This window comes from Molossus molossus, unplaced genomic scaffold, assembly GCF_014108415.1.
Source record: "Molossus molossus isolate mMolMol1 unplaced genomic scaffold, mMolMol1.p scaffold_m16_p_4, whole genome shotgun sequence".
Lineage (NCBI taxonomy): Eukaryota > Metazoa > Chordata > Mammalia > Chiroptera > Molossidae > Molossus > Molossus molossus.
Genome location: NW_023425377.1, coordinates 126,367,410 through 126,391,097, shown reverse-complemented (window position 1 = coordinate 126,391,097; position 23,688 = coordinate 126,367,410). Strand labels below are relative to the sequence as shown.

The following is a 23,688-nucleotide window of genomic DNA, read 5'->3' as shown; positions in this document are numbered from 1 at the left end:
AAGGGCCCTCACCCACGACTCCACACCACCACGCTGGCTGCGCTGACTCCTAGAAGTCTGCTACGTGAAGACCTCACTAGGACAACAGGCCTGTGGCAGCACAAACTGAACACAGCTGTCAGAGCAGGGAGCTGGGAGTCGGGGTACAGGCTGGCCAGGAGACGCACAAGGCCGATAGGAATGTTCCACAGGTTAACCCGCATCTGCCAAAGCTCAATGAGGCACTTATCAAGATATGTGCATTTCATCGTTAACGAATTTTGCCTCTAAAGGAAAACAACCTGTAACCAAGCACTGGACTCTGGTCACTGGTGTGCCTGCTGGAGTACCCGGAGGAGAGTGCTCTGATATCTGCACTCTGCTCTGACACACCTTAGGGAAGGCTGGACTGATGGGCAGATGAATCAGCATGCAACTAACAAGTCCAGGTAAATGTTAAGGGTAGAACCTAGGAGGCAGGTACAGCAGTGTCCACTGGAAAATTCTTTCAAATGTTCTGTATATTTGAAAATGTCCGTAAGTAGCTACCTAACTAGCTATCCAACATCTCATCATGAGAAACCTGCACAGCACGGCTTTCCCTGCTGGCAGGTCGGTCTACTCGACCAAGCACAGTATCTTGAAGGGCGTTCAGGAGCATTACGCTACGTTTCTGGGCCCATCGATGTTGAAGGTGCTTCTGCATGGCAGACGGCTTCTAGGAGCAGCCCAGTGCCTCCTCCGTGCCCCATGCACACCGGGTACACTCGACGCTCCAAAGGAGAGACGGCAGCCCTCTCCCACACTCACAGGGGAGGGAGTGGACATCTTCAAGGGGATGAAAGCACTGTCCACAGGAGCCCACCTCTTCCCTTTCCTCACTGAAGTGACATAAAGCCCCTCCTCCCTTCCCCAGGCCATGGCACCCCACAGCAGCTGCATGGCCCCAGGCTGGCGCACACCTGTCCTCTCTCACAGGTGCTCTGCCCCTTCCCCAGGCCATGGCACCCCACAGCAGCTGCATGGCCCCAGGCTGGTGCACACCTGTCCTCTCTCACAGGTGCTCTGCCCCTTCCCCAGGCCATGGCACCCCACAGCAGCTGCATGGCCCCAGGCTGGTGCACACCTGTCCTCTCTCACAGGTGCTCTGCCCCTTCCCCAGGCCACGGCACCCCACAGCAGCTGCATGGCCCCAGGCTGGTGCACACCTGTCCTCTCTCACAGGTGCTCTGCCCCTTCCCCAGGCCACGGCACCCCACAGCAGCTGCATGGCCCCAGGCTGGTGCACACCTGTCCTCTCTCACAGGTGCCCTGCCCTTTGCTCAGGTGCTGCTGGGTACCCACTAGATCAGCCGGCCTCCAGGATCACTACAGCCATGTGGAGGTTTCAAGTGGGAAGAGAATCCGAAGCTTCGGCCTTCAGCACAGCAAAAGGAACCCGGGGTCGGCCTGGCACAGGGCACATCGCAACAGGTGCTGGTCAGACCTCTGGCTGTAAGTACAGCCGTTCTCACCTCCCGCCTGACCAGCTCTGCTGCAGGGCCGTGTCTGTGTGCAGGTGGGCGTCCCCCCAGGTACGGGCAGGAGGAAGGACGGCCGTGTGGGGGAGGTGCGGACGGACCAGGGCCGTGTCTGTGTGCAGGTGGGCGTCCCCCCCAGGCACCGGCAGGAGGAAGGACGGCCGTGTGGGGGAGGTGCGGACGGACCAGGGCCGTGTCTGTGTGCAGGTGGGCGTCCCCCCCAGGCACCGGCAGGAGGAAGGACGGCCGTGTGGGGGAGGTGCGGACGGACCAGGGCCGTGTCTGTGTGCAGGTGGGCGTCCCCCCCAGGCACCGGCAGGAGGAAGGACGGCCGTGTGGGGGAGGTGCGGACGGACCAGGGCCGTGTCTGTGTGCAGGTGGGCGTCCCCCCCAGGCACCGGCAGGAGGAAGGACGGCCGTATGGGGGAGGTGCGGACGGACCAGGGCCGTGTCTGTGTGCAGGTGGGCGTCCCCCCCAGGCACCGGCAGGAGGAAGGACGGCCGTGTGGGGGAGGTGCGGACGGACCAGGGCCGTGTCTGTGTGCAGGTGGGCGTCCCCCCCAGGCACGGGCAGGAGGAAGGACGGCCGTGTGGGGGAGGTGCGGACGGACCAGGGCTGTGTCTGTGTGCACGAACTTTAACTAGCCCGACTTTTGTGCTTTTTCCCACTTACCCACAGATTAAGGACAACTTTCCAAGTGGAAACACAAACAGATGCACCTGCTCATGCTGCCCAGGCACAATGACTGCAGAGGAGTGAACAGGCACCAGGCCCGGTGACTGGTAGAGCAGATGCAGGGAGACCAAGGACCTTGGGCCCTGTTATCTTCCGTCACCACAACACCTAGATATCGGGCCCTGAACTTGGGACTGAGGGCCTCAGAGAAGGACATGGTGCTGACATGCATTCCAACAGGCCGGGAAGAGACCTGGCCCATCAGTTCGTGCTACGGGAGGCCAAAGAACGCTTGTCAGATTTTTGTTTTCCTAATGAATTGAAGACTGCGTGTTTCTACACTATTACCCTCCCGTTTTCTGTTCACAACACAAAATGACGTGTAAGAAGACAATGCTGCCAGCAGAATGGTGGAGCTGGTGCGTTACTGACCTGTCATCCCGTGACTCTTACCTCGCTCGAAGGGACCGTGGCGAAGGGCATGATGACAGCAGCTAAGGGGACCTGGGCCTGCTTGGCCATGTCTGCCGTGCACGGGAAGCAGTAGGTGGTGCAGCGGATGTAGCGAGGACTGGCGTTGCCTGAAAGTCAGAGACACACTGAGCGTCTGCCCGGAAAGCCCGCCCGGCAACAGACAGCGCGGTGCTGGCGGGACGCTCTGCCTCGCGGGTGAAGCGGCCACGGTCTAGAGGAAAAGCAGCAGATCCTCCCGTCCAGGCTGCAGCTTCTCGATCAGCACAGCCCTGGGCTCCTGTAACACCCGAAGGGCTGTCCCCTGAGGCCTTTCCACAGGTGACGAGCAGCGACCCCACTCCAGAGGGCTTCGAGCCGACGGAGCAATCACGCAGGCACAGAGCGCGACAGTGTCTCCCGCCCCCTCCCACCTGAGCCTCCGCGGGACAGCAGGGGTCTGCACGCCGTGCCCGTCGGCAGGCGCTGCTTTGTCAGTGCGATTCCATCTGACTATCTAGTTTTAAACTTGAAAAATAAGTCTAAGAATGAAAATTCTACCTTGTGACAGATATATTTTTTAAAACACTCTATTTTATTTATTTATTTATTAATCCTCACCCGAGGGTATTTTTCCATTGATTTTCAGATAGAGAGGAAGGGAGGGAGGGAGGGAGGGAGGGAAAGAGGCACATCAGTGGGTTGCCTCCTGCATGACCCCAACCAGGGCCAGGGATCGAACCACAACAGAGGCATGTGCCCTTGACCTGCATCGAACCCACAACCTTTTGGTCTGCAGGCCGATATTCTAATCACTGAGCCAAACCGGCCAGGGCTCTAACCTATTTTAGATATACATTATGTTTCATAACCAAATATATTTATTTCATGGCACACACGGGTATTAAAACATGAGCCACAGCATAAAAAAATACTTTGAATCTCTACAATAACTTACCTAAATTTTGAAATTAAGGTATAATTAAAACCTACAGTATATTATGATCAAAAGAATGGAACCCTCCAACAAATATTTACTGAGTGTCTGCTCGGTGCTCGGCCTTGCCCCTGCAGAGGACACAGACAGGTGTTCACCCCCAGGGGCGCGGTGTGTGGCACCGGACGCCGAGAAGGGCTCTGATGACGCGCACGGCTAAGCAGGCTGCAGTCTTACACAGGCACAGGGAGGCCTTCTGGAAAGACGCCACGGAGCACAGACTCCAAGCAGAGAGGGGTCCCCGGGAGGCACCTGCGGCAGCTGCTAGTTCTCACTGTTACGGGGGGCGGGCGGCACTGAGGTGCAGAGAGGTGAGGGGAGCCAAGCTCGGCGGGCAGACGGAGCCTGGATCCGCGTGCAGGTGTGCGAGGCTCCCCACGAAGCCCCTCTGCCTGCCCTGCAACACTGAGGATGGACTCGAGGGGAGGGGAGACCCCCAATTGGAACCTGGCTGGCTCCACAGCTCTGAGGTGACACAAAACGCGTGTTCACGTGCTGGCGCTGTACGTCCAGGGCTGAGCGCGAGGCCCGGCCACACAGTGCATTAGGAACTGAGCTGTCCAGCCTTATCAGGGTGCACTTTACCTGGCCGTAAACAACAGGGCACTGTTTGCGGGTGAGGTCCCAGGGCAGTGAACAAGGTAACACGAGGGCCGGGCTAGGACACCCACCGCCGAGGAGAGCCTCCTGAGACTGACACCCCGTTGCGCCTCACCAGCAACTCGACACTTTGCTGACAGTCCCTGTCTGTGCTTGAGTGACAAACGGCAAACTTATGTGTGACGCTTTGTGCCCAGTGCTTTCTGTGTGCTATGATTGGTTCTCACTGTGCACCCCTGGTGAGCTGTCTGGGGAAACGGTCTTGGAGAGCTTTAGTACAGCTCGAGTCACACGTGGAATGATGTGGCCAGACCGGAGCCCCTGTCCCGTCAGTGCTCGGCGGACATGCAGACAAGTATTTATGGTATTAACTATAAAACGGTTCCCCAGATCAGTGCATGGGCTTAAAAATAATAATGCAAAATCTTAAGACCTCAATCAAAACGAGTGCTGAGAGTAAGTACCTTGATCATGTATCACGCAGTCTGTGGTGACCAGGGGAGGGACCTGGCCTCTGGCGCTGGTGGAGTACAGCTGGCCCCCTCTGGCGGCCCGGTCACTCTCAATCACCTGGATCTGGTAAGAAGACAGCAAGAGCGAGTTGAAGTCAGGTCTGCTCCGCACTCTTCCTCCCTCTCGCCAGTCACATGTGAGAGCAGCACCTTCTACCCCTCGGCTCACTTCGGAGCGGACTGTTGCTGGACCAGCACGCCGTGCGTCTCACCACCGCTTACGCTCACAGTTTTAGACTAGTCGCTTCCAAATTCTGTTCCTAATACCCTGAGCTCTGACCCAGCCCTTCAGAGAACTTTGTTTTTTCAATTTGTTTATTGGGACCATAGCTAAGCATTTTTTAAAACTCTGGTAGGAAAATAAATTGAAAATGACTTTTTCAAAGAAAACTCTAAAAATGATTGGATTTAGAAGAAATGATTTACAACTTACAACCTAAACAAGTCCTAACTTCCTCCTCAAACCCCGCTTGGTTGTCAGCATCCTGTTCTCCCTACACAAGCGCCCACACACCCCACTCTCGCACGTGAGACAAACAGCTCAGTGTTCCAGATGGGGCCCCCACAGTACACATGTCAGAAGGGAACACATGTCCCTGAGTTGTGTCATTTCATTTGGAAACATATGACGTTTCTCTAAGAAAACACTGATTGATGAAAAATCGAGAGATACTGTCTGTTGTAGTGGCTTCGGGATGAAGGAACAGCAGGATGTAGCAGTGTGGAGCCAGCGGGAACCCTGAGAATTCTCCTCCCCTCCCCTCCCCCTGCCCTCCTGCTGTCATCGGAGGAAAGAGACAGGGGTCAGGCAAAGGGGGAAATGGAGAAACGAGGTGACAGTCAAATCGAGAGCAGCTTTGGGAGACACGCAGTCTTTGTTCCTAAAGACACTGTTCACAATAATAAACCCTCTTCCCCACACTCTGAAATGCTGCCCTGTCCACGGCCCTCACATCGCGCCCCTCCAGGCCCGGCTGGCACTGACGTCATCGGTTTGATGGCGCACCAGACACTGGTTTAAATATACACATCCTGCCTCTCCAATTCAAATCAAAGAACGTGGATTCTAATTAAATGAAAGATCTAGAACATGCTCCAAACATAATGACTGTAAAGCACAGAGCAGAGCCAAGAAGCAAGCGTGGCAGTCAGACACTATAATCACATTCTATGGGTGATCACAACCTGGCTCATTCCAAACTGGAAGAGAGCCCTGGCCGGATTGGTTCAGTGGTTAGAGCGTCAGCCTTTGGACCGAAGGGTCATGGGTTTGATTCCCAGTCAAGGGCATTTATGTGGTTGCAGGAGAGGCAGCCGATTGATCTCCCCCTCCCCCCTCCCCCCCACTCTCTCTAAAAATCAGTGGTGAGAAAAGCCTCAGGTGAGGACTAAACAACAAAAAAGTTGGAATAGATTTTATATTATCACCATTTATTGTCATCATTTCACCAATGCAGTGTCAAATATGACACTTGGGTCACTACAACAGAATCAGGAAAGAGGAAAAAGAAAGATTCTCTTGAGATAAATGACCAAGGGGCAGGGAGGTGCAGGAGAGAAGGTGTCTGGGGCAGACAGCCTGCCGAGGGCAGAGCGATGTGAACCTGAGAGGGGACAAGCCAGCTCAGGTCTGGGCAGCCTCCTGCAGCCACAGGAGAGGAGGGAGAGTCCCAGGAGGCCCTCACGTTCCAAAGCTGGACACGAGCACCATCCAAAGGGCTGTGGTGGCGAGCACTAGCTCAGACCGTAATGGGAGTTCAGTGAACACGATTTTCACCTTTCTAGCCAGAAGGGAGAATTTATTTAGTTAACAAAAGCATGTTCCTTTGGCGATAGGAACATAAACAGGCTCCACCTGGTATTGCTATTGTATTCCTTTTATGTGTGTATTTTAATGTCTAGGATGAATCGCAGCATATACTGCTACTGCTTTTCTTGTTGATATTCACACATTCGATCGACAAGCATGGGAGTGCCTACTACGTGCCCCGCGCTGGGCAACAGGAGGCTCTGCCAGTGACCAGGTGGAGGAGGGGGAGGCTGGGACATCAGGGGCACCAGGACGGGGCCAGGGTCAAAAGAATTAGCCAAAGGACTGTGAGGTGTGTGACAGAGACTCAACTTTTGGCCGAGGAACTGGAAGAATGGGGTTAGAACCTGGTTTCGGGAACGGTCTTGACTAGGAATATCCGTGTTCTTATTTAAAGCCACGATAACAGAATTACTCAGGAAGATGCGTCTCACACATTACGAACATCAGTGAGCCTGAAGTCACAGACTCCAGCCCACAAAGGTCTGGACTCGGGGGTCTGGGTACAGCTGAGAACATGGACCGCTAACGGCTGCCAGCTGAAGCGGAGGGCATCCTGGGGGCATCGCTGGAGTGGAAGCTGAGAGCTGCTGCCCCCTGCACAGCGTTCTTCCTTTTCTCCATCATACAGTGACACATCCCGACGGGTGTCCCTTCAGCCTGCATTCTGGACCAGGGCACGGGCTACACTGCAGCGACAGCAGCCCACAGGGGAGTTAGGTGACAGCAAGTGCCTGTGGGGTTGGGGCTGTGGGTTCTGCAGACGAACCCAGCGAAAGCTGACTAATAGAGCCCCCACAGCGACCTCCACGGGAGTGGAGGAGTTACATTACGGCTCCAATTCTATATTAAACAATTTTGTATTTTATTTTCATTTTTTAAAATATGTTTTTATTGATTTTTTGAGAGAGGAAGGGAGATAGAGATAGAAACATCGATGTGAGAGAGAGACATCGATCGGCTGCCTCCTGAGCGCCCCCTACTGGGGATCGAGCACACAACCGAGGCACGTGGCCTGACAGGGAATCGAACCAGGACCTTGCAGTTCATGGAGCAACGCTCAACCCACTGAGCCACACCAGAGGGGCAACAATTCTGTACTTTAATATGCGAAACGCAATATACTCTGTACTTTCACTCTCCATGGGGATCTTATTCTTACTGAAACGGTCCTTTTGTTCGTTAAGATAGCATGTTTATACAGGATACACTCTTACTACCAATGACTCACTGAACACCAATAGTACTGCCAATACACGCCGATATGAGCATCAGCAGCTACTGCAAATTCCCCGACTAGCAAGTAACACTCTACACGGGCTGCTTCCCCCCGGAGAGCCTGCCTGCCACGTAAGGAGGAGGGAGCCTTCGCTGCGAGCTGGCTGCTGGGCTTGGGCCGCAGCGCGTGGGCAGCTGCCAGGCCCTGGAGACTCGGGGAGCGATGAGCAGAGTGATCCTTTGGAGGAGGGCTGAGGAGTGAGAAGGGCACTTACTGGGCTGGGCACAGAGTCCGGATCCAGCCTCCGCGGGGGCTGCGCGGGCCCTGCCATCTGCGCAGGCCCTCCAGGGAAGCCTCCTGGGTATGCGAGCTGCCCTCCTGGCATCTGCGGCCCATAGCTGCCTGTTTGGAAAGAAGTTTACGAAGAGATGACTACAACCCAGATCCAGATGTGGGGCTCACGGACAAGGTCACGCTGTCCGGCCAGGCCTGCTGCGTTTCCCACCCCTTCCCCCGGGCAGGGAGCCCCGCGTGACCACCCAGCACCCTTTCTGTGCGCTGCCCCACTGTTCACAAAGTGCCCTTCCTTAATAAAGGTGGGGGACAGGGCCCAGGAACAGGAACAAAGCGGATTTCCAGCAGGGGCGGCCCCAGGTACCCAGGCCCTGCTAGCTCTGCCCATCCTACCCTGCTGCAGGGGGTATCCGGTGCCCAGGGTCTGTCCCGGAAGAGGCGGGGGCTGCAGCTGGGCATTCAAAGGAGCCGGACCGGGAAGCCCATCCTGCCTGTGTGCTGGGGGCAAGGGTGGTGCACCAGGGCCATTCAGTGCAGTGGGTGGTGGCGGGAGGACCTGAGACCCAGGCTGCAAAATGGATGGCTGTGGCGGTCGTGGGGGGCCTTGGCACGAGGGTGCCGACAGGGAACCCGGGGGCCCCTGGCCAGGGGGAGCCACGCCCGAACCTGTGTGAGAAAGAAGACCAGTCACCCAAACACCACATTCTTACTCCCCACTCCTGCCAAGGACACTACTGGGACACTCCTGACGTAAAGCCAGGGAGCACCTTACAACCAGACCCTTCTTTTCCGCCACAAGATGAAACCTTCATTCAGAAAGTGATACAAATGCTACGTGGGACATTTTATACTGGAAAAGCTTTAAAGAGTAAAAACATTAGTAATTTTAGTGAGAAAATTAGGGTGAATTTTAACTCAGTTGCAATAACTTTATATGATACATGCCATTAATTAAGGAATTGTATCTGATACAAAATCTAGAGTCACACAGAAGAAAATGTTATTACGTAACAGGCATTATTGTGGTAACCGAGAGTTAGCAAGTTATTTGCATCCTGCGCCTTCCGTGATCAGGTGGGGGCAGGGACACTAGCAAGCTCTCCAACTACTGAAATAGCTGTAAAGCCAGATTATTTTTTCCTTTATCTGATTATGTGAAATGGAGTTGCTTCCTTGGAGACTTGTCCATTTTGGAATCAAGAGGTAAGAAAACTCAAATGCACGCATGCGTAACCGGGGACACGGGCAATAGCGCTGTGGGCGGGGCGGGCGGGGAGTGAGAGGAGGGCGTCAATGGGGGAAAAGTAGAAACATCTGTAACAAAAATATATTAACAATAATAATTTTTTCAAACAGAAATATTCTGAGGGTTCTCGTCTCGTTGTTTTACTGATAATTCTGCACTAACTCTGAGCACGGAGACACCTCGGAAGAGTCGCTGCGGAGGAGCCCTCGGGCCGGAACGCCCAGCGCCGCGGGGAGGTGACTCAGCCCTGACGGCTTTCTCTCCTGTCCCGGCCGCGCTGCCCGAGCCCGAGCCCATTCCGCCCACGACCTAAGTGCAGGATCAAAACGCTCCATGGAACGGGCTCTTCTGTTTCTTCTCCAGGCCCCAAGGAAAACACAAGGTCAGAACCGCCCTCATGCTCCTTGGAATAATCTCACGGCCCTGCTGTCCACGAGTCACATCGTCACCGTCTTGCTTCCTGTTGTGCTAGAACTGAATGGGGGGCGTGCTGGGGTCCGTCAGTGACCCTGGGATAGAGGGCGGCACGACCAGGGAAGAGCAAGCGCAGCCGTACGCGACACGGACAGACAAGACAGAATGTCCACAGCACTGCCTCGTACGCTGGGCCAGAGTCACTCTGCTCTGGAAAGGAAGGAACCCTTCTCATTAACAGCGCTCACGACACCAGGCAGACAAAGAGCGCTCCCGTGCAGGGTTACCATAGCTGTTGACGTGCATGGCGTCGAGCTGACTGCCCAGCTGGGAGATGGATGCAGTGGGCATGGGACTTGGATACGACGACTGTGTGGCAGGGGGATATGGAGCATAGGAGGGCGCCGCACTGTTGGCAGGTGGAGGACCTGGAAATCTGGGAGAAAGAAGGGTGTTAGACAATATCACAGTTTCATATGCAAATGACATGCGACGAACATCAATAACTTGTCAAATTAAATAAGCCCCTCTAGTGGGCTCTAGGGAAAGGACATATTTATGCTGAGCAATGACATATTTATGCTGAGTCTTTAATGTTCTCGAGGTGAGCTCAAAGTGAATCACATAGCATCATCCTGATAACCACAGAGGCTTAACATGAACACTAGACGTCTCCCTGACTTTGAATGTTTCACCCCATCTGCATTCACAATTCAAGCTGAAGCAGGGGACTGGGGGGGGAAAGGGTCGCCGTCTGCGGGTGCGTGGCTGGGAACCACAGTCACAGCGGTTCCTAACTGGAGCTGACCGAGGGGCTGGCCTGAGCCATGGGGAGGGCGGCCGCAGAGGAAACCGTCTCCACCAGTGGGAACAGGACTGACAGCTGCTGCCACCATGGCGCCCTGCTCTTCGCGCACCCTCCGCACCCCAGCCCAGACTGCTGCTCCAGCGGGAGGAGCGTGAGCCGCAGAGGTCACCGCCTGAGCCAGGAGTAGCAGCGTGCCCGGACACTGTGCTGAGCTCACAGCCACACGCTCGGTCTGCCTGATGCCAAGTCCGTGGTCCACTGACTCCTGAGGAACCTAACGCAGGCGACACCAGTGGGCAGAACCTATCCTGGCTGACACCAGTGACCCAGCCTCCTCTTAACTGCACAGCAGCTGTTGAATGTCTGTATTTCTTATGAAAAAAAGATGCTTGGCAGTTCCCGAGTGCATTTTTCCAGGTCTTCCCCCTCCTCTGGACTGAGAATTCCATTTCCTCACGTTACAAGATGAGAACAAGGCCCAGAGGCCCAGGAGCGTCACCAGCATCACACAGCGAGTTACTGCTTCCACCCGAAGAGGCTTCTTGGCCTCAGCCTTTCTGCTCCCCCTCCTGGCCCCACCAGGGGCCACAGGGCAGGTCCCAGGTCTGCCCTTTGACCCTGATCCTTCCTCAGGCCACAGTCACATGCAAATGACTTAGACTCATCCTATTTCCGGTATTTCCCTCCGCCGCCCCTCACAGCTACCACTTCACCTGCGAAAGTTCTCGGGACTAACAGGAGCCAGGAACTGTCAGCCTCGCAAAGCCCAGCGAGAGGATTCATGGACGGTTTCGAAACCCCAGGGCGATCTCCCACTAGCAAGGACTGTGGGTTCCTCGACCTGGTGGCTAAATGGCTTCACCATCAACAGGGTCCAGGTTCACACTAGGGGTCCTCCTCCCAGACCCCAACCCTGCAGCCTCACACCCTGGGAAAGAAAGCTGAGAAACAGCAGCCTCTGGCGATGCCTGGAGAAACCCCCACGTAGACCTGCCTCCTGGGCACCAGCTCCTCACAGGAGCACCTCACCGGACAAACAAGAATGAGTCTTCAGCAGGGCAGGGGGACGTGGCTCCCTTCCCAGGGGACAGTCCCCAGGGGCTGCAGGGCTGTGAGCGTCACCCCTCAGGCCTCGGCTTCTCCAGGCTGCCTCCAACTTGCCGATCCTCACCCTGCCCCTCAGGGGTCCCTCTGTGGACAGCAAATCCACTCTCTCCCACGGGCCACGTTTGATTTAATTCTTAAACACGTGCCCAGCACCTGCTGGCACTGCGCTCGACTCCGTGGGAATCACGTGACTAGGGATTTACAACTGTACTGGGAGTACCGGCCACAGACATCTGAGCAACGAGAGGTCCATACAAAACTCTAAAGTAAGATAACATAACCACTGCTTTTCCCTCCTAACTTCTCAAAAAGCTCTGTATCCTAGGGAAGGTTTCTACTAGATCCTTTCAAGGATGAGGCCACGCCCTGGCTGGTTTGGCTCAGCGGTTAGAGTGTCGGCCCGCAGACCAATGAGTCACGGGTTCGATTCCAGTCAAGGGCACGTACCTCTGTTGTGGTCCGTTCCCTAGCCCTGGTCGGGTCGTGCAGGAGGCGACCAGTTGATGTGTCACTCTCACATCGATGTTTCCCTCTCTCCCTCCCTCACACTCTATCTGATAATAAACGGAAAAATATTCTCAGGTAAGGACTGAAAAACACACAAACAAACAAAGGATGAGGCAGATCAGGAGGTGACACTTTCAATCAATATATACGCACCTTAGAAGCGATTTGTGAGACGATGCTAAGGGGACTAATCAAATGAGGGCTGGGACCTATCTTACTCACCTCTGGGGAGGATGGCCCTGCGCGTGAGATCCATTCGGGCCAAACTGATGGGGCCCAGGAGGTGGGGGGCCCTGAGGCAACATGCCCCCGGGCACAGCCCCCAAAGGCCCTGCTGGCTTCATCATACCTGCAAGGGAAGGGCATAGATTCAGAAGAGGACGCAAGTGCAGAGACTAGACCCAAGACGCCAGGTGGGAAACGCACACTGGGAGGGGCGGGGAGAAATGGGCTGGGACAAGTTGTCCTCAACCATCACAGGCCTGCCAGTGCGAGGCTCAGGCACAGTCATTTGACCACTGTAATGACAGAGCAGAAAGGAAAGGAATCCCGTCGCCACTGAACGGAACGCAAACGGAAGCAACAGCGTCTGCGCCTGGTGGCAGCGCCCTGAGGGAAGGCCGTCACGCCAAGCGCTGGACACGCGATGGAAGGTGCCAAGTGGACGCCAGGAATCGGCCTGGAAACAGTGGAAGACACGAAGCGTCCTGACTCGGACTACGGAAGAAGTCTCCGAAAAAGCCTGTGTGAGCTACGAGAACAGCAGAGAAGCCAGCGCCCAGGACCAAACCCCGGGTGACCAGCAGCTGCGGGCCGACCGCTCAGGTCCTCGCGTGGTCACGGTGATGCCAGGTGCCCTGGGCCAGTCACACGTCCATTCACAGAGCTCTTCACAGCTCGAGATCCTTCGAGTTTCTCCTCGGGCCTGTCCGCAGACACTTCCTCTCTTCTCCGGGACCCGGCCCAGGAGGGGGCCGCGGGCGCACTCGCAGGCACGTGCTCTGGGCACGCAGTTTGTCCCTGAGGACCTGTTTCGCCTCAACACCAGAACCTGGAGAACCCCCCCCCAGCTCTTTAAATAGAAGCAGCACACAGCTTGTACCTGCTCCCCACTGCCGAGCTCGTTCTGCGCCCCGCCCCGGCCCCGCCACCAGCCACGTCCCGGGCCGCACGCCTGCGTTTGAGCTCATGGTGGTGTCTCACACTCAGCATCGTCTTTCTTCTGGTCGCTCCCTCCAGCAAGCTCACCCCAGACCTTGCGGTCGCTGGGGAAGTCCCTGATGTCGTCATCCCAGGACGCTCGGGAGCTTTCAGACGCTGGGTCCCCTGGAGGAGACAGCCCGTGAAGGGCAGGACTCTGTACCGAACACCAAGCTTCTACAGAACTTCCTTCTCCTGAAACAGGATTCCTCAAACTTAAGAAAATTTTATATTAACCTTATAGTCACAGGTTTAGTTACAATTTTCCATATACCTAGAATAAAACCATTTTTACATAATACCACCTTTTTATATAAAGTCCTAAACCCCCACCCCAGCTAATGAGAACAACATGAGGCCTGCAGTCACAGACGGCCTGGGTGCCTCCCCAGCACTTAGCTGCTGTGATCCTGCTGAGACACTTCACTTCTTCAACACCTGGATGTGACCACTGCCGGGAGTACTGTTCCCGTCTCTGAGGACCATTCTGAGAGCATCCAGAACAGTGCCTGGCACATAAACAAATCCCAAGGTCCTCTCCCCTGGCCAGGCCCCTGCCCTCCTTTTTTCAAGTATTTATATTCTAACAACACATATATACCATAAGTATATGCACACTTGTATTTTCATTTTTAAAACATCATTTTGGACAGGAGTAGAAAATTCACAACACGAAGACAGTGACTAATTACGTGCACTGCAAGAAACCAAAGATATTCTCATGCCTTGAATAAGGAAGGAAGTAAACAGCAATTTCATCAACAACCCTCACTCATGTGTCTAGAGAATCAAAAATCAGTTCTCGGACTTCACTCATTCTGGGTGCTCCCGTGTGTGCGCTCTGCACAGGTCAATAAACTTGTTTCTAAAAACAAAATCATAACCAAAAAAGAACCAAGACAAGCCAGTTCTCTTACACTTAAGCAGAACTGTGTTACACACCAGTCTCACTAATGGTTCTTTCCCTTGAATTTCAGAAATCAGCTCTGCAGCGAGAACAGAACCTCCTTCCTGCCAGGCACATATGCGGGGTGCCTGAGGCCCTGTGCTCAGAGAAGCCGCCCACACAAACCAACAGCCAGGGAGGTGGGGACTGCTCTGTGCAGACGGACCACCAACTCTCCCAGGTCCGGAGGAAGGACCGCGGAGGGAGATCGCGAAGGATGAGCAGAGACCCAGGCAGAAGCAGAGCTGGAGCAGAAGCAGGAGACGGAGGCGTGACTGGAACTGGCAGAAGGCTCCTGCAGGGCTGGGGAAGAGCCCGAGCAGAGGTTGTCCAGGTTGGCTGGGGTCAGACTGCAAAGTCCTGTGTGCTGTTTGGACTTGATCCTCAGGGCAAAAGGGCAGTCAGTATCAGTGTTATCTACAAAGACACAGTCTTCCCCTGGCCACGTTACTAGCATTTAGAAGTGGTCAGAGATAAAGAGCAATCAGGTTCTTTATACAGCAGTCTGAATATTTTAACGGGAAAGGAAAATCAGATCACACAGAAGAACTAAAGATGCTTATGCCGAAAGAAATGTCAACATCACGGCCCAGCCTTTCACACGGGGCAGACGGCACAGACAGCTCAGTCACGACCAACTCAGTTCCTCCCTGCCTGGCCTCTCTGTGTAACAGTCCCGAGCAGGAGAGACGGAGTCTCCTTTTCCCAGACTCCCTGCAAACTGTGTTGTCAGGTGTTCTAAACTCAGCAAAGCCACACAGCTCTGGGGTCCTGGCCCGGGCAGGGATGAGGTTCTGGGGACAGAGGCAGGGCTGCTGATGGACTAGTCCAGTGGGGGTGTCAAGCCTAGTTCTCTGGCTCCCTCTAATATTCTCGAAGCTTTTAATGCCAGTTAACAAATCCCTTCTGTGAGAGTAGTTTCTGTCATCAGCAAAGAAACGCGACTAAAACATCACAGAAAAGGCTTGGATTTGGCCCTGGGTCTGACAAACCAACGCCCAAAGTAAACACCATCAGTGAAAGAACGTGCATCTAGAATAAGTCAAGAGAAGCTCCCTGACACAGGCAAAGCCCGCCTGGCACGACCCTGTGCGGGCGGCACCCCCAGAAGACTCTCGAAATGAGGCCCCACAGCCCGAGCCCGAGTCTGGCCTCAGGACACTCGCAGCTCTTGCCCCTCAGCTTCCCGACCAGCCGTCCTCAACCAGGGTGGTCTGCCCCGAAGGGACATTCGCAACGTCTAGGGTCTTTGGACGCCACAGCTGAGGGTGGCGAGTGGAAGGTGAGCACTGGCATCTGGTGGGTCGACGCCAGGGATGCGGCCGAATGCCGTGCAGCGCACATCGGGGCGCCCACGTGTCGAAGGTGCCGAGGATGAGAAAGCTGCTCCCCAGAGCAGCTGCCCAGCCGCCGCCGCCTCACCTTCCATCGTGGAGGGAAACTCCCGGAACACACACAGGCCCTGCCCCTTCCCACCCTAGAGTGCTTCCAGGCACCCGCTGCCCTGAAAATAACCCCGAAGCGAGCCTGCAGACGGCCCCACTTCCACCCCAGGCTCCCCTCACCGCTCCACTCGGCTCCCGGGCACACGGACCCTCCCGCAGGTCCCCTCGGGGCCAAGCCCCGCCCAGAAAGCCACCTGGCCAACTCTCCTCTTTCAGGTTATTCCCCCCAGGCTCCCTTCACCCCCACGCCTTGGCCGGGCGCCCCTGCCGTGCTCCCCACACCCTCCGCTCCCTGGTGGCGGGGCTCCCTGCGCGGTCACCGCCAGCCCACGGAATGCACGCCCCCCCAGCAGGTGTACAGGACTGAGGTCAGGTGTGCCGTGCTCATCATGACATCGTCACGGCAGAGTGTTCTCTCAGCACGTGTTCCGTGGGGCACCCCCGAGCACTGGCATCACACAAGGCACAGACGCAGGCACGTCTGAGAGAAGCCACAACCAGGCCCCTGCGTCTGCCAGAAACCAACAAAGCATCACCCAGACAGGAAAGGGACCAGAAAGGCCAGGCTACCTGAAGACGCTCACCTCATGAAACACCCCAGTTTACAGAGAGGTGCGTGCAGCCTGCCAGCCCGGCACCGCCTGAGGACTGCATCCGGACGAGCGGAAGCAGGGAGGGGGGGACACATGGTTTGCTGGGGAGGGCGGCAGCTTGCCCCTCCCTCCCTCACTGGACACGCGGCTAATGGGCGCGCTCTGCACCAGGCCCGTCTGTACCATGCAACACGGGAAATGGCAGGACGCACAGGTGTCAGGAGAAATGAGAGTGGCAGAGGGTTCACGAATACGCTGGAGGAAGGGCTGTGGGCAGAAGTCGGGGCACACGTGCAAACCGGCCTCCAAGTGACCAACAGCTCAGGGTCACCGGAGTGACAGGTGTGGGGGTGGGGCAGGTGAGCTGACCTGAAGAAAGCGTAAGCCAGTGAAGGCCCGGGGAGCGTCCAGGGGAATCGCGCCATGGGAAGCCGCACCAGGTTTGAAGCGCAGGGAAGTTGGAAATGGACTTGGCATAATGTCCCTGCAGCCCAGGACTGGGCAGTTGGAAGAAAGGCAGTGCTGGGGAGAAGGTGATGGCTAACAATCCAGGCGAGGGATGGAGGGCTGCCCGGGAAGAGTGGCAGAGGCCAGAGAGGAGAAAGCAGGTGGGAAAGATGTTCACAGTTACCCAGAAGACTCTGGGAGACTGGGCTGGAGAAGGTAAAGGGAAGGGATTTTTTTTGTTTGTTTAATAGTGAAAGTTTCTAATTTGAATGAATGAAAGATGCTGCCAATGAATGAGATATAGAATGCCAAAAAAAGTGGGTTTTATTTTAAAAATTGTGAATTGTTTTGGACATGAGGAGTGTGTATGCCTATGTCAACAGGTGGGCAACTGAAAATATGGTGCGGAGCACAGGACAGACCTGTGAGCTGAAGAAACAGATCTGAGAGACAGCTCTTCACGTGGAATGAGTGTTCAGGGGACAACCCAGAGCAAGAGGAAGGAGGGTGAAGCTAGAACAAGAAGGAGAAACAGCAACGCTTGACGGTCATGTAGACGAAGGGGGCTTCCTTAGACAGACACATCCGGAAAGCCACCAAGAAAGGTACCAAGGGATAGTGTCACTGAAACCACAAGAGAAGAGGGTTGTGAACAAAAGCAATAAACAGTATCAGATTCAAAAGTGGACAGGACAGTGTCTACCGCACCCCGGGATCAGAGGCCACCGATGACCTGGTGGGAGAAGGGGACAGTGGATGAGGCCCAGCTATGCAGTGGAGATGACACTGAGCCCACAGGGACTGGAGGAAGGGTGGAGAGTTTAAGGAAATGGCTTCGGAGGGAGGGCAGAAGGGTACCGCTGCACGGCACGCCTAGGTGTGCGCTGCAGTTTGTTACTGCGCCCTGGAGGGCCCTGGGCGGGTCCTGGCTGCACTGCCCGCTCTGTGACCTTGGACAAGCCACAGTCTGCCAGAAACTCCGTTTTCTTACCTGCGAAATAGGGCTAATTATTTACTGCATAGCATTATATGAACATTACATAAGATAATACACGTAAAGTTTTTAGGACCAGTTTTTGATACATGGTGAGTACAAAAAGTAACTTATACAATTATCATTATACACAAATCTGAGGGGTAATGAACCACCAGACAGAGAGAAACTTGAGAGAGATGGGTTAATGGTTCCCAAAGGCTCCAGAGAGACAAGACTATGAATGTTACGAGGAGGGCTGGTCCTGGACAAGACAAAGATGCCTCATCTGGAGATTTTTAAAAATCAGAGGTGGACTCAATCCTAAGGGGGCTTTCCACAGGAAATTCCGTCCCAGCGGACCCTCCGCAGCCAGCTGTGTGTGGGGCTCCGTGGCTCTGTGCAGGGCTCCCCGGCCCTCGCGATGCCACACGCTGGCCCTGCTGTCGCTCGCAGCACCGCCTGGACCCCCAGGTCTGAGTCAGGCCCACTGCGCCCCAGGACCACTCACTGGTTTATACACGGCCAGTCCCACCGAGGGGTCATGCTGAATTCCTCAGCCTTCTCTCAGAAGCCCCAGGAACTGTCTCATATAAATATTTCCAGGGAATTTGGGACCATCAGCCCTGAAACAAGCTACTCTTAGCCTCGCTCCTGACTCCAAAGCCTGGTCTCTCAGAGCATGCCCCTGATAAAGGGAGGTGGTCCAGGTGTCAATGCCACCAGAGGTATGGAAGTCCCACTCAATTACTCCTTTTCCCCTCACTTCTGTCCCTAAAGCCAAAATTCCCTGCTGGGTACCACATTTCGAAGCAACCGATATTGTTCAATAATAATTTCAAGGCAAGGGCATGTTTATCTTGCTATTATCATTGAGTAATCTTCAGTGTGCAAATCTAATGATATTTTCCCATTATCAAAATTGATTTTACAATATTATTGCTGAACTCACTTTAGCATAGATAAATGGATATAGATATAAAATTTGTTTGTTTGTTTTTTATCCTCACCCGAGGACATTTTTCCATTTTTTGTTCAGATAGAGCAGGAGGGAGAGAGAGAGAGAAACATCGACGTGAAGGGACACATCGAGTGGCTGCCACCCGCACGACCAACCAGGGCCGGGGACAAACTGCAACCGAGGTACATGCCCTTAGTGGGAACCGAACCCGGGTCTCTCTGGACCGCAGGCCGACGCTCCAACCCCTGAGCCAAACCAGCCAGGGCTAAAATTTGTTTTTTATTGGGTATTTATAACATCACACTAATGATCAAAAGCAAGAGCAAGTCTAAAATAAAACACTCAGGAAGCTTCTTTAACTCTACATTTAAAACCAAACTCGTCATTGTATTCCAGGCAGTAGCCAGCTGATGACACAGGCTCCTTCCCTGAGAGCCCCTTCCAGGTGACCCTACAAGCTAAGCCACTGCAGCAGTGGCCGTCCTGCGCGCCCAAAGCCGCTCTTAGGAGCTCGAGTGCCTCCGAGCTGAGAGGTCACCATCACACACAAGCCAGCGCTGTGCGCTTTACCTGGTGGAGCAGCCGTGTGAGCGGGGTCTCCGTAGTGGCCGTAATGCGGCGAAGAAAGGCCCATGCCAGACTGGGACTGAGAATAGGGGGGTGTCGCCACGTAACCTTGTTGACTCATTATGAAAATATCATTCCAAGAGAAAGTTCTACAGAAGGACCCTGTAACAGAAGAGAAAATGTTGTCAAGCAGAGGAGCTGAGTCAATGCTATTAAAAAATCTAAGTGCTGTTAACTGTTCCTGCTGGTTTGAGGAAAGGAACAATCATCAGGTACACGCGACATCTTCAGGTTGTACACCATCTCACACCGTTATCCCCTGAGGAGCGCTGGCCATCTCTCCACAGAATTCAAGAACACACGTCTATAGTCCCGGGCAAGTCTCAGGCACAGAATCCGAACAGCTGCCAACGCCTTTCCACTGGAAGACCGACGTGCTCCACAGACAGTCTGTCGTAGGCGTATCTCTCTTTCTGTGCCCCTGGCTTCGTGGCCATTTCAGCACAGAGCACAGCACTGGCAATGGCCGGGTGCTCACCTGACCGACCAGCATACAGCAAGCAGATGTTTTGTGACTTGTGTTTCTATAGTGCTATCCTAACTAGTAATTTTTAAAAAAATTCTCACCTAAGGATATTTTTCCATTGAGTTTCAGATGGAGTGGGAGAGAGGGAGGGAGAGAGAGAGAGAGAGAGAGAAGTACCAATGTGAGAGAGACATTGATTGGTTGCCTTCCGCACAACCCCAACCAGAGCCGGGGATGGAACCGCAACCGAGGTACGTGCCCTTGACTGGAATCAAACCGTGACTCTTTGGTCCGAGGGCTGTCACTCTAACTACTGAGCCAAACTGGCCAAGGCCTAATTAGTCATTTTAATCAGGCAGTTAGGGCAGGGAGAAATCAATAGTCCAACGAACACAGCATAAGATAAAGAAGCTGATCGTGGACTCATGAGTCATAGACTGCCAACAACCGTCTGAGAGTTGCCAGTGGCTTCGCAGGCAAAGATGACAGACTGTTTCTGATTTAAATGTCACACCTCTAGAAACATATGCACATGTATTTCAGGAACCAAGAGAAACGCGCGATTTCATGTGTGTTTAGGCAGGCGCACACGGCCACACACACGCTCACAAATACAATAGGTCCATCTTGAGTCCATTCACAAAACAAGCATCATCTGGCTAAAATTTTCCATGTTTCCAGGTTTCACAAAGTAAGAGGCACTGGCCCAGAACTGAGTCTTCTTAAGAAATGTTGCGAGACAGAAAAAGCTCTGGGTGGGTTTTCCCTCGAAATTGGCCGCTGTGTGTCTGGTGAAGAGCCGAGGAGCCTCCCTGGGCCTCTCCAGCTACAGAGCGTCCCCCGCAGCCCTCCCGCGCCTCGCCCCGCACGGGCTCGCTCTCCCTGTCCAGGTTGCATGAAGATCCCTGCCGCGGTTGCATGAAGATCCTGCCCCGGGTGCATGAAGATCCCTGCCCCGGGTGCATGAAGATCCCTGTCCCGGGTGCATGAAGATCCCTGCCCCAGTTGCATGAAGATCCCTGCCCCGGTTGCATGAAGATCCTGCCCCAGTTGCATGAAGATCCCTGCCCCGGTTGCATGAAGATCCTGCCCCGATTGCATGAAGATCCCTGCCCCGGGTGCATGAAGATCCTGCCCCGGTTGCATGAAGATCCTGCCCCGGTTGCATGAAGATCCTGCCCCGATTGCATGAAGATCCCTGCTCCGTTGCATGAAGTTGCATGAAGATCCCTGCCCCGGTTGCATGAAGTTGCATGAAGATCCCTGCCCCGGTTGCATGAAGTTGCATGAAGATCCCTGCTCCGTTGCATGAAGTTGCATGAAGATCCTGCCCCGGTTGCATGAAGTTGCATGAAGATCTCTGCCCCGGTTGCATGAAGTTGCATGAAGATCCTGCCCCGGTTGCATGAAGATCCCTGCCCCGGGTGCATGAAGATCCTGCCCCGGGTGCATGAAGATCCCTGCCCCGGGTGCATGAAGATCCCTGCCCCGGGTGCATGAAGATCCTGCCCCGGGTGCATGAAGATCCTGCCCCGGGTGCATGAAGATCCTGCCCCGGGTGCATGAAGATCCTGCCCCGGGTGCATGAAGATCCTGCCCCGGGTGCATGAAGATCCTGCCCCGGGTGCATGAAGATCCCTGTCCCGGGTGCATGAAGATCCCTGTCCCGGGTGCATGAAGATCCTGCCCCGGTTGCATGAAGATCCTGCCCCGGTTGCATGAAGATACTGCCCCGGTTGCATGAAGATCGCCGTGGAAGTGAAAGATGGGTGACACCTACTAAGCCTTGCACCAACCAGATCTACCTTCAGGAGATGGTTCTTCGTCCGGTTTCGTTTTCATGTTCGACAAGTTTCCAAAATTAATGCCACCGAGTGGAGTCCCGAAAGCCCGGGGCGGCCGGGAGAGGCGCACGGAGCCTGGGCTGCGGTCGCGGGCGGCCCCTCCCGCCGCGAGGGAGACGTGGCAGCAGCCGGGCGAGTGGGAGGCCGGCGGGCACACCCTCCGCGCCGCCGAAGGGGGGGTGCGCCCGGCGCCCCGGGAGGAGCCCGCTCCCTCGCGCGCGGCGGCCACGTCGAACTTCCTCGGCGCCCGCCCGCCCGCTCCCCGCAGCCCCTCGGCCGCGCGGCCCGGGCAGGGCGCCACCTGGCAGGCGCCGGCGGGGCAGCGCAGCCGGGGCGCGGGTCCCGGACTCGACAGCTCGCGCGGCGACCGCCCGGCCCGCAGCGCGCTCGCGTGCGGACCGCGTCCCGGCGGCGCGGCGAAGCCCAGGCGCTGCCCCTGCGGAGCTTCCCGGCACCCGTGCCCGGGGCGGCCGGCGATCCGGACCCCCAGCGGACCCCCACTCCGTCCCCGCCGCTCCGTCCCGCACTCGGCCGGGGCCGGGAGCGCCCACGCCCGCAGCCCCGTCCTAAGCTGCGGCTGGGCCGGGGTCCCCGCCCGCGCCCCTCCAGCGGCGCCCACCCCGGCCGCGCCGGGGGTCCCGCCCGGACCCGCCGTACCTGCCGCTGCCGGCCCTGCGACCGCTGCCCGGCTCCCGCTGCTCGCGCCGCGCCGCCCCGGCGGGTTCCTCACAGGCTCGCGGCGCGCGGACTTCAGCCCGGCTGGCAACTGCCACGTCAAAACTCCCGGCCGCGCTCCCGGCGCCGGCCGCCGCCAGGGCCGCGCTCCCGCCGGCGCACGCGCGCAGACGCCCACGGGGCGGGCCGGGGCGGGGCCGAGCGGGGCGGGGGCGGGGCCGAGCGGGCCGGGGGCGGGATCGAGCGGCCCGGGGGCGGGGCCGAGAGGGCCGGGGGCGGGGGAGGGGCGGGGCCGAACGGGCCGGGGCGGGACTGGGGCGGGGTCGAGCGGCCCGGGAGCGGGGTCGAGCGGCCCGGGGGCGGGGCTGAGGCGGGGCGGGGCCTCCCGCTGAGCCGCTCGGCGCATCCGCCGCCGGTCCTCCCTTTTTTCTCTTTTTCCCTTTCCTGTCTGGTTTGTTTGTTTCTGTTGCTAAATCAGCGCAACGTTTTCCCCGGGGAGCCCGCAGGGCGGAGGGAGCGCGCCCTGAGGTTCCTTCGCTCGCTCACTCCGCGCACTGGAGCGGTCGCAGGGCTGCGCGGCCCCTCCGGGAGGCACGCGATGCCGACCACAGCTCGCAGTCTAGGGCTACCTGGCGCCTGTACACAGACGGAGGCCGTGGTCCGCCGTGCACTGCAGAGCAAGCAGCCTGGCAACGTGAGAACCGGGAGAAAAAATGTCCCGGCGGAAAAGTATGGGAAGAGCCGTCTCGAGCTGGGACGGCTAGACTTCTGTGTTTTCCTTCGACGGATGTCCATGTGTTCCCTGTCTGAAGTAGGATGGCTGAGCCCACCCCCCAACGGGGATTTCCCCATGTACCACCTCGGGCGTTTAGCTCACTGTCCTGAGAGCTGAGAAAGCAAGGTCACCTGTATGAGACCCGGACTTACCCCTCTCCAGACTTACCCCTCTCCAGCTTTTCAGGACCATCTGCCCCCCCCAACCCCCTCCCCCCCCAAAGGCCTTCAGCCAACCCTAGGTTTGGTATAGCTACCATTTGGACCAAACTTACAAAAGTAGAACCAGACCAGTGTTTTGTTTAAATATATACTTTCTTCTGGGCTCCAAGAAAAATGTAAGCTACTTGACAAACCCCCTTAAGATGAAATGCCTCAGGTGAAACTTAACATGGGAACGACGCTGCAGCTGAAATGCTACATGAGCTCTGCAGGCATTCTGGGTTGTCCCAGCGTGGAGGAGACCACAGGTCCCTGCCCCGCTCTCCTTTGGTAAGTGTCTAAGGTGTGATGCCCTGCCTACATCCGGCTTCAACACTGGTCAGGTTCGAAAATCCACAATGAAAATTTTGTTCGAGATGTGTTTCTTATATTGTCC

The 23,688-nt window shown here is 56.0% G+C and overlaps 1 protein-coding gene across 1 annotated transcript in view; it reads right to left on the bottom strand.

The window, feature by feature from the left end:
- The window catches only part of SEC24D (SEC24 homolog D, COPII coat complex component), a 66,124-nt gene extending 43,790 nt beyond the window's left edge, over positions 1-22,334 (bottom strand). The window contains exons 1-8 of the mRNA XM_036241490.1: positions 22,299-22,334; positions 19,275-19,433; positions 12,362-12,488; positions 10,005-10,153; positions 8,451-8,723; positions 8,038-8,165; positions 4,687-4,798; positions 2,629-2,756 (exon numbers count right to left, since the gene is read on the bottom strand). Of these exons, the coding sequence (XP_036097383.1) occupies positions 2,629-2,756; positions 4,687-4,798; positions 8,038-8,165; positions 8,451-8,723; positions 10,005-10,153; positions 12,362-12,488; positions 19,275-19,392 (1,035 nt within the window). The 5' untranslated portion in view covers positions 19,393-19,433; positions 22,299-22,334. The remainder of the gene's footprint in view (positions 1-2,628; positions 2,757-4,686; positions 4,799-8,037; positions 8,166-8,450; positions 8,724-10,004; positions 10,154-12,361; positions 12,489-19,274; positions 19,434-22,298) is intronic.
- Between the last annotated feature and the right edge of the window lie 1,354 nt (positions 22,335-23,688).